The 11,096-nt window shown below is 42.2% G+C and overlaps 1 protein-coding gene across 1 annotated transcript in view; it reads left to right on the top strand.

The window, feature by feature from the left end:
- Window positions 1–11,096, top strand: part of SPMIP2 (sperm microtubule inner protein 2) — a 174,485-nt gene that overhangs the window by 77,048 nt on the left and 86,341 nt on the right. Inside the window, exon 2 of the mRNA XM_004382066.2 lies at window positions 2,624–2,856. Coding sequence (XP_004382123.2) covers window positions 2,624–2,856 — 233 coding nt within the window. The remainder of the gene's footprint in view (window positions 1–2,623; window positions 2,857–11,096) is intronic.

Here is an 11,096-nt window from a genome sequence, read left to right as displayed (position 1 = left end):
GATGTGTAAGCAGAGTATTATTCAGTTTCCAAGTAGTTGATTTTTTTTCCTTGCTCTTTCTATTGTTAATTTCTACCTCGATGGCATTGTGGTCAGAGAAGATACTTTGAATTATCTCAACGTTTTGGAGAATCCAACTGATTTTTGTACAGAGTGGGTGACTTTAAACAACAGAAATTTCTTGTCTCACATTCTGGTGACTAGATGTCCACAGCAACATGTCAGCTGGGCCACGTTCCCTCAAGATTTTAGGGGAAGATCATTTTTGTCTCTCCCAGTTTCCAGTAGCCCCAAGGGTTCCTTGGTCTGTAGATGCATCTTTATATGGCTGTCCTTCTTCTATCTGTCTCTCTGTGTCTCTGCTCTTTTGTAAGGACTCACTCAGATTGCATTAGGACCTAGCCTATTCTGATATGACCTCACCATTAACTGATAACATCTTGAAAGATCCTATTTTTAAACAAGTTCACACTTGTATCTTTTGGGGGGACACAATTCAATCCATTATACACTCTCAAACTGAGGTTGACCCAGATGTCTAGTTTCCAGCTCTTTTTAAAAATTTATGGCAGTACACAGAGTGACTAAGGAACTAGTTGCAGATATATATCTGCTGTCACATTTATTGTAGTACGTGGTGATGACAAAGCTTTAAAGATAACTGAAGCACTGTACAGAAAGGGTCAATATTTCCTGAAAATCTTTCAGAGTCTGGAGGATGTGAATATGTGATCCAGGAAGGAAAAAAGATCCATGTTTAAAGAAGTTAAGGGCAAAAAAGGAGAAGTTAGGGAAACACTGTGTTGCATAATTGCAAACAGGTTTATTTATCACTGAACTTCCCAGACCTTTTAATTTGCTTAATTTGCCTCCATATACTGTGAATATCTAAAGCAGTGTCCCAAATATATTTGACTATGTAGCACACACCTCCCATCCCCTAAATTCATGGTACACTGACAGAAGCAGCATTTGATGAAATACATTTGGGATATCACTGGTCTAAGCATACACTGAAGTTCCAAAAAGACCAATGCAGTAACACCGTTCTTCCATAGTACACACTGCTTAGAGGAGACTGCACATTTCTCCTTATGACAGGAGATGTGTAGATGAGACCTCAGCACCTGTCATATTGAGAGAGAAAACAGTTTTCAATGCTTGGACATTGAATACTTTACCAAAGTAGTTATACCCAAGTGAAAATCTGAAGCAAATAAAATTGCAGCCACAGTGTATTCATCAGGGGAAATTAGCCACTCAGTGCATACTCAGTGCATCACTGGGAGTGATGGTGATTAGGAAGCTGTGAAAACACCTGCCAAAACTGTGTTTTTAAAGAGCAAGGTCTCATGTTTTCAACTTCCTTGGAAAGCTTAGACTCCTCTTCTAAGGGGAAGACTTGTTACCATGTAGACTGTTCCATCAGAGTAGCTGGTGGGTGCAGCAGGGGCAGCAGGTCAAACCCGAGCCCACCCGTGCTCGCTGTGAATAGTGGGCTCCCTGATCCAAGGGCAGGATGAAGGGGGCCACAGGGCCAGGAGGGGCCCGGGTGACATCATGACGAAAGCACAGCTCTGCCTCCAAGGTCTTTGGCCATGGTTTGGTAACAGGAATCACATTCCTCCTTTGCATCCCTAATACCGTACAGTCCTGTACCCATTTTGGTTTCGTGTCCTTTGAACTCTTCCTGGAACAGGAGCTTTATTGTTGATTTTTAACCAGAACCATTCTTCCAGAAAGTCTTTGTTCCCCTTCATGTTCACATCATCAATTTTATTTTGCTTGTTTCACCCACTTCTAGGACATTGACTATTTTCTGTTCATTGTCTTGCCTTTAAATATCAGTATCTACACCCTGCCTTTGGCCATCTTCTGTTTTAAGCTGCCTTCTCAGCTAACAGTCTTCCCCATTTTCCAGTGGCTTTAATACATTCTGGGAGTTTCTCTTTCTCATTTCAGACTTTGTTCATTTAGATAAACCACTCCAATGCCTGGAGCCCTACATCCCGCAAATGTGGCACAAGGGGGAATTTGAGTGTCTACAACACATCTATGTTAAGGTGATTATAAAAAAAGCAGTTTAGCGTGGCAAAGAAGAGGCCAACCTCTGAGGCAGCCTGCTTGGCTATGAAGAAACTGTTAGCTGTGGCTTTGGACAAGTAACCAATCTTTTTGTGCCTCATTTTCCCTGTCTATAAACTGGGGAAAATAATACTACCTAGCTCACTTGGTTACTGTGAGGATTACTTAGATTAACATGTCTAAAAGGCTTACAACAGCACCTAGAACACAGTAAAACAAAACCAAAAACCACCAAACCAGTTTCTGTGACGTCAATCCTAACTCATGGCAACCCCATGTGTTTCAGAGTAGAACTGTGCTCCATAGGGTTTTCAATGGCTGATTTTTGGAAGTAGATCATCAGGCCTTTCTTCTGAGGCACCTGTGGGTAGATTCAAACTTAGCAGCGTAGTGTGGTAAATATTTGCACAACACCTAGAACTCACTAAGTACTGTATAATCCTTAGCTATTACTATTTCCACCATTAAAATAACAAAAACATCTTAGAATAAAGTTTGGAGAATTTTTTTTTAATTATGTTTTTTTTTTCTTTCTAAGGCCCAGATTATATAAAGGATCACCTACCTAAAATTCATCAGCACTCTTCCTACATAGGAGAAAAGCGTCCGGTGTCAGAAAAAACTGGAGATCTCAGATATTTATGGAGACCTGACCCACACAGAGGCTTACCAGCAAAATATAAACACAACTATGTTGGTGAAATTGGTTGGGGAATACCTAAGTATGATTTTATCAACAAATCAAATATTGAGTCCGGCTTTCACATCAAGGTATTGCTCTTAAATTTGTGCTTTTCATAGTATATTGTTTTCTAATTTAATTCTTTGTGAATTTGCTTCCATAGGAAATATCATATGCTTGGTTTGCCATTGAGAAGTAATAAGATTTTATTTTTACAGAATGGTAAATGTGTGAATAAATGTTCCCACTACCACTACTCCTTCTTAGACCCTCTAATGTATGAGGGAAGAGGTGTGGAGACAATGAAGCCATGGACAATCCAAAAGTGTTTGTGTTTGACTTCAGACCACATTCGGAGTCACTTATGCTGAGACATTCACACGACTTTCCCTTCTCTGAGCGCTGCCTTGTACATGAGTGGTGTGAAAGAAGAAGCCTGTGCGGGACATAATTCACAGAGCTAAACCAGGAGTCACAGACTCTCAGAATCCACTGTGGTGAGAATGTCTTGAAGCAGGTAATCCAGGATATGTAGACAGTGGCTTCTCAGAAACTTTGTTTTATTTCCTTTCGGTGATGTGGCTGGAGGCATGAGCCCATACAGTCTCCTCTGAAGCAGAAGAGAGCACAAGTGATTTTAGAAGTAAAATCTGAAAATTCAGATATTATTTTCCATGGAGGCTGTTGAGTTATTCGGAAATCGAGCATGTATTTATTATGTGGTAATCCTATTTCCTCAAATTCTTTAGGCAATAATAGTACAGCTTTATAAGGTAAACGTTAACACAAAGAAAAAGTATTTGCTGGCCCTACCTGTGGCAGGCAGGGCTGATGGTTCAGTGGTGGAAGTCTTGCCTTCCATGAAGGAGACTTGGGCTGAATTCCCAGCCAATGCACCTCATGCATAGCCACCACCCATCTGTCGGTGGAGGCTTGAACGTTGCTGTGACGCTGAACAAGTTTCAGCAGAGCTTCCAGACTAAGATGGACTAGAAAGAAAGACCTGGCAATCTACTTCTGAAAATCAGTCAATGAAACCCTATTGATCCCAACAGTCTGATATTCAATTGATTATGGGGTTGGCACCAGACCAGGCAGCGCATCCTTCCCTTGGGCACGGTGTCGTCCTAAGTTGAGTCGACTGAACAACAGCTAACAACAACACAACAACCTGTGGCAGTAAAGGAGAGTGGTTGGGGGCTTAGTCTTTGAAGTCAGGTTGACATGGCTTCAAATCCTGCCTCTGGTTTGGGTTGAGCTCTGTGACTGTGGGCGCATGAGTTTATCTCGCTACACTTCTGTTTTCCCGTCTTCCACAAGGCAGTGCTCAGAGTGCCTGCTTCACAGGGTCACCTGCGCTTCTATGCTGCTTCTGCAACCTACGAGCTGTGTGTGGCCTTGGGCAAGTGCCTTAACCTCGAGCTTGGTTTCTTTATTATGAAATATTAATATCTACCTTACAAGGCTGTTGTGAACATTAAGAAGTTAATATTTGTAAAGCTTTGGGAACAGGTCTGACACGTAGCCAGCACTATATGTGTTCAGTATTATTACTGTTACGTCTTGAGGATTAGCAATGAGAACACAAAGCAGGCACTAAGCATGATGCCTGGCACATGGTTTCCATCCAAATTGCAATTTATTAGTGCTGTGGTTGATGCACGTTATGTTATTCAGTGTCAATTAAATGGAAGGAATGCTCTGGTTCTTAAACTGTGTCCTCTGCCTCTTAGGCATTAAAGATGAAGATCAGAACTTTGATAAATATTAGACTGGCCACCAGCATGAAGAGTAGAGCTCGAGAGTAAGGCAGTTGGTTTTAACAGAGTCCAGAACTTTTGCTGCCTTGTTGCTTCTCATTGGGTGATGCCCAGCCTTTGTGCACAGCCCTCAGTCTGTCTGATCATCTTGAGTGTGTATAGCTTCTTCATCTTTATCTTTCTTCATCTTTAACTGAAGAACACATTTTTCTGCTCTAATGAAGTGAAATCAAGCAGTCCTAGGTCTTTGAAGCAAGGTAGGAATCTAACAGAGATGATGGCAGCGAGTTAGCCTTCCTGTAAGGTGTTTATGTGGCTTCTTTCGTGAGCAATTCACAGACTGCTGGGCATCACTGTTTGGCGTGGGAATAGGTCCTCTTGACCTCTGAGCGACTGAGTGGGAGCCGTTGGATGGTCTTCTTCCCATCCTGTGGCACATTCAGAACTTGGTCTTTTTGGCACATGCTGCAGGGGATGCTGCTTATCAGCCCTGCCCCTCTCGGCCCCTTGGTCCTGGCATTTTGACAGTAATTGTTTCCAAAGATCTGCCTGCCCCCGTTAGCTTTCATCAACAATGCCATAAGGGTTCCTTTACCCAGAGTTTTATAATGACAACAGAAAGATTCACCGAGCATGGCTAGGTGTATTTGCAATAAACCACATATAATTCATGTAGGTTCAGGCCTACACTGGATTATGTTGGAGGCCCTGGGGGGTGCGCAATCCATTAAGCGCCGGACTACTAACTTAAAGGATGGAGGTTAGGACTCACTCAGAGGTGCCTCATGATTCCAAAAGGTCGAAACGCGGTTGATCCTGCGGAACTGAAACCACAGAAAGTGAAACCGTGGACGGGGGGCTACGGTACAAGCATCTCTGGCATTAACTCGTGCCCATTCTCACCAGAGCCCTGATGAATTCCTTGTTGTTGTTGTGGTTAGATGCCATCTAGTCGTCCCTGACTCTTGGTGAACTCATGCTTAAAGAGAAAAAATGCTTCCCAGTTCTCCACCAACCCCATGATTGCTTGCAGATCACACCGTTGTGATCACAGGGTTTCACTGGCTGATTAGTGGTGTGTAATTTTGGGAAAGATCTCCTCAATCTATTTTCTGTTCTTTCTCCCAGTTCCTTGTCTTTCAGTGGACCTCTTCCTCATCCCTCACCCGTCCTTGTCCCATAATGGTCCAAATCAAAATGGCCACTTCTTTGTTTCAGTCTAACTTTAGAGTGTTTCTCACTGCAATTGCTCAGAACTTAGATTTTGAGCACGTACTGGATTTTTATAGCCCTAACAGCTGCTGTTCCTAATTTACTGCTCCACAGGTTTGTCTGAGGCTGACAGCTAAGGAAGCCCAGGCACCCCGATAGACTGTTCATAAAATGCCTGGAGCAGCTGCTTCCTACCTGGGATTGCTATCCCTAATTTGGGGCACTGGCGGGTTCTATAGATCATCTGGCTTTTGGCAGGAAGCTAATATCTTCCAGGCTAAGTGTCACCTGAAAAACTTTCCTCCACATTGCAGAGGTCAGTAAAAATCACAATATCAGGTTTCGTTTCTGGATTTTTTGTGGTGAACTAGTTCCTACTCACTTTTCTGCAGGTTAGAATGCTATAATAATACATGTGTATACAAGCCAGGAATGATATCACAACTTTTGTTATCATCTCAGATGTAAGAGCAGCACATTCTTCTTCTTTTTTTTTTTTTTTCAATTTGGTCTCTGCCAAACTACAAACATTGTTTATATAGAGTCAGTCCTTCTGTTTCAACCCTGTGCTACCCTGAGGAGTTTTTCTAACTGCATCTTAGCTGGTCTTGTCTCCTCTCCCCGGCCTTTCTTTAACCCAAACTTCAGCAGGGTCAGCTGGCTTCCTGATTGCCCCTTTCTGCTCTTACACTCTGACTGCATGACTAAATGATTTAAGTCTTTTGATTTTCCCACAAAAAGCATGCTATACTGGACTTGAAGACTGACTCTTCATAAGTGTCATCCTAACAACAATATTAAATCAATTAATCATAATGTACATTACACCCAGTACATTATGCAATACACAATTTTAAGTCTATATAAGGCAGTAAGGAGAACTATGGCAACCCAGCAATATCTTTATATTTTATGCAATATAATATAGTAAAAACTAAAATTTTCAAGGCTTTGAAATTTCTGCCTCATATTTTACAACCCACTGGCAACTTCTGTGTCATTTTTTCCCTCTTTATGCCTTTTCTTTCTCCCTGCCACCTAGCTCTGTATGACACCTCACCCCACCTTCCACTGGCTCACCAGCTATTTTTCCTCTTATTTTCTTTCTCTCTCTTTGCTTTGTTCCCTCTACTTAGCCCTAGTACACAACCCCCCCCCCCGCCTCCTGCTGGCCCTCAGGGTGCCACATAGTTACAGTATCTTCCACTCAGGCCTGCCACCACACCCAGCTTGCACTGCCCCTCTCCTGTCACTTGAACAGCAGCTGAACAGAGAGAAGCGAGCCCATACACTCTGCTTCCAACACCCCCACCTCTTTCATGAGGGGCTGTGAATGCTCTTACATCACTGGATAGACACTAGGAGGCAGACGGCAGCTGCTCAGTCCAACCTCAGCCAACTTGCCAAACCAGGGTACAGTGAATCAGTCTCACCCTGCTTGCTGTTGCCCTGCCCACACGGACAAGGTGATGACAGCTGTTGTGCCCACAGATGAGCAAGTAGTAAAGCATGCCCAGCCTGCCTGCCCTGACTTATAAACAAAACAAAGAAGCAGGAAGAAACAAAAGAACACACAATCAATAAATACAAAAAATAATACTTTAATGTCTCGGAGAGAGCAGACAATATCAAAACATTTAAAAACACAGGACAAGATGGCTCCAGCAAGTGAGCAAAATAAATAAACATATGACCTCTGGTAGAAGAAAAGGCAGTGGAATTACCTGATATGGAATTCAAAAGACTAGTATTTAGGGCTCTCCAAGAGATTAGGAAAAAGATCAAGGAAAACACAGACAAAACCAAAGAAAAATAGACAAAATCATAGAAAACATGGACAAAACCAGCGAAAACATAGCCAAAATCAAGGAAAACATAGACAAATCAGTAGAAGAATTCAGGAAAATAATACAAGAACAAAACATCAAAATAAATAATTAGATATTATACAAACACAGCAAGTAGAAATCCAAAAGATAACAAAATTTCAGAAACGGACAACTCAATAGACGGTTTTAGGAGCAAATTTGAAACAATGGAAGATAGAATCAGCGAGATTGAAGACAATCCCTGGACATCACTTTGCCTGAGGAAAAAATCAGGGTGAAGAATGAAGAAAAATAAAGAAAACTTAAGAATTATGTGGGGCACAATCGAGAGCAAAAATTTGTGCATGATTGGAGTTCCAGAAGAGGGGGAGAAAATGGAAAACACAGAAAAGGTTGTTGAAGATTTGCTAGCAGAAAACTTCCCAAATATCATGAAAGAAGAAAAGCTGGCCATCCAAGAAGCTCAATGAACCCCATAGGGGATAGACCTCAAAAGAAAGCCACGAAGACATAAAAATCACACTTGCCAGAACCAAAGACAAAGAAAGAATCCAGAGAGCAGCTCAAGAAAAGCAAAAAATCATTTACAAAGTGGAAACCATAAGAATAAATTCTGATTACTCAACAGAAACTATGCAGGCAAGAAGGCAATGGGATTAATACACAAAAGCTTGAAAGAAAAAACTGCCAGCTAAGAATAATATATCTTGCAAAATTCTCTCTCAGTACGATGGCAAAATTAGGATATTTACAGATAAACAGAAATTAAGGGAATTTGTAAAAACCAAACCAAACTTACAAGAACTATTAAAGGGGGCCCTTCAGTTAGAGAACCAACAACATCAGACAACAACCTGAGTCTAGGACACAGGACAACATCAGCTAGATATCAACAGAGGTAAAGAACTCTCAATAATAAAACAAAGCTAAAAGACTTAAAACAGGGAAACAGAGACATCAATCTATAAAAGACGACAAGGTCAAAACAATAAAAGGGAAATAGATGGTGTAGGTATAGAACTTTCAAATAGAGAGGATGTAAAGGTACTATCAAGTAATAAAAGACTAGTACAAACTTAGAAAGATAAGGGTAAATTTCAAGGTAACCACAAAGAAAGCTAACAAATCTACTCATCAGAATAAAAAACAATAACATAAAGTCTAAGTAAACACAAATTCTATAAAATGAAAGAAAAGACAATCCATAAAAAAAGGAACGCAGCACAAGGGAGTAAGAGGAACAAAGAAAACATCAGCACCACAAAATTGACAAATCTTTGGCCAAACTGACAAAACAGAAGCAGAAGCAAATAACCCAAATAAGAAATGATATGGGGGACTTTATAACAGACACAACTGAAATAAAAAGGATTGTAACAGGAGGTACTACCGACATGGTGCTATAGACAACCACCACGCCATCCCTCCACAGCAAAGACCCGAAAAACTGACTAAAACAGAGGCAAATGTCAATCCTGGAACCCTAAGTGTCAAATAAAGAGATAGAGAACTTAGCCAAGCACTGAAGGGAAACTGACAGAGAACAGAGAGCAAGGAGAGATATGTGCGAAAGTCCCCTATTAACTAATGCAGCATGGAGTCGCCATATTGGACTCCTGTTGGAGATCAGCGGACAGGGAGTATTGGAAAGCTGCTTCAAGGAGCTCCAAGCAGGAGACAGAACACCCAGTAGCCAGTGATATACGCTTTCCCACCCCCCATCCTTCTCCTCCCTGCTCTGCCTCCTCTGATTCCTAGCTGGCTGCGATTGCTCCACCAGCCAGTGCAGGGTCCATGCCGCTTGGATTTGCCCTGCTCACATTGGAGATCAGTGGATAGGGAGTGCGGGACAGCAGCTTTACGGAGCTCCCAGCAGAAGACAGAACAACCGTTAATGAGCAATATCTGCTTTCCCACCGCCTACCCTTCTCCCCCAACCCCCCCCCCCTGGGCTTGGCCTCCTCTGCTTCCTGCTGGCCGCAGTCTCTTGGCTGAGAGGCATTGGCATCAGCTTCAGCCCTGTGCCTCTTGGATTCACCCTGTCCACACTGGCTAGCTCCCATTGTGCCATTTGTTTGTTGCCAGTGTTGCTTTTTTCCACTTCTTTTGGTTTCTTCTGTGCCTCTCACCACCTCCCCCTCCTTTCTCTTGAACACCTGGCTCCCTGTGTCGTCTTTGCTTCCTCTTGAAAGGCTGTGAAACGCCGTTTGACTGGGGATCTGCTTCCCCTGTCCACGCTACCACGCTGGTGAGATCCCCAGGGCTTTTTCTTGTTTGTTTTGTTTTCTTTTTATTTTCGAGGCTTAGGAGCACCTTCTGGCTGGGCTGTACTGTCTAACTTGGGATCCACTTCCTGGTCTGTGCAGCCATGCCAGTGGGATCCCTGGGAGCATTTCTTTTTTCTTTTCTTTTTTTACCTTTTTGTCTTTCTTCATTTCTCAGTTTCTCGTCTCTCTATACTTACCTTCTTTTCCTGTCTCCTGAATAGCTGGCGCTGTGTAACATCTATACCCCGTCTGGCCAGGCTGTACTTCGAGGCCTGGGAGCCACTTCACTGGTCTTCACAACCACACCAACGGGATCCCTAGGGGCTTTTCTTTTCTTTGCTGTAATATTTATTTATTTGTTTTTCTTCTTTTTTCCTTTTTGTTTTTCCCATTTCTCGGTTTCTCATATCTCCACTCCAGCAGCAACTCCCTTAGCACTCTTTTCTTTGTTTATTTCTTTGCTTGTTTTTGGCTCCTGTTTCTCTCTCCTCTTTCCCATACCCATCTTAGCTCTACACATCAAAATCTTCCCCCTCCTTCCTGCCTACCTATACCATGCACTGAACATCACACCCCCGAGCAGCACAGGTATGGCCTACCAGAACCTGCCCTGCACTGATTCCGGGCCTGCCTGTCAGCCCTAGTATGTGCCACAAACAACCCGTCCCAGTAACTCCCCTTCAGCTGGACCTGCCCTGCTGCACTATACCTGAATGACTGACCCTTCCCATTGGAGAAGGAGGTGAAAAGTATCATGCCTACAGTTGAGCAAACAACAAAGAAAGCACAGCCCACCTGCTCAGACATAATCAAATAAAACAAAAAACCAGGATGAAACAAACAAATCTACAATCAATGAACGAGGAAAATAACTACTGAATGTCCCGAAGACAGCAGACAATATCAAAAAATAAAAAAACAGGGCAGGATGGATCCAGTAGGCATCCAAAATAAAGCATCAGATTACTTTCTGGTAGAAGAAAAGTCACTAGAATTACCTGACAGGGAATTCAAATCTCTAATATTCAGAACTATCCAACAGTTGAAGAAAAAGCAGACAAAAATAAGGAAAAAATAGACAAATTCATGGAAAAGACAGACAAATTCATGGAAAATACAGACAAAAAATGGAAGAATTCAGGAAAATAATTCAGGAACAAAATGTCAAAATAAATTCACAACTAGAAATCATACAAAAACAACAATTAGAAATCCAAAAGATAAACAACAAGATTTCAGAAATGGACAGTGTCATAGAAGC

This window comes from Trichechus manatus, unplaced genomic scaffold, assembly GCF_000243295.1.
Source record: "Trichechus manatus latirostris isolate Lorelei unplaced genomic scaffold, TriManLat1.0 scaffold00089, whole genome shotgun sequence".
Taxonomy (NCBI): Eukaryota; Metazoa; Chordata; class Mammalia; order Sirenia; family Trichechidae; genus Trichechus; species Trichechus manatus.
This window is presented reverse-complemented; position numbering and strand designations above follow the sequence as displayed.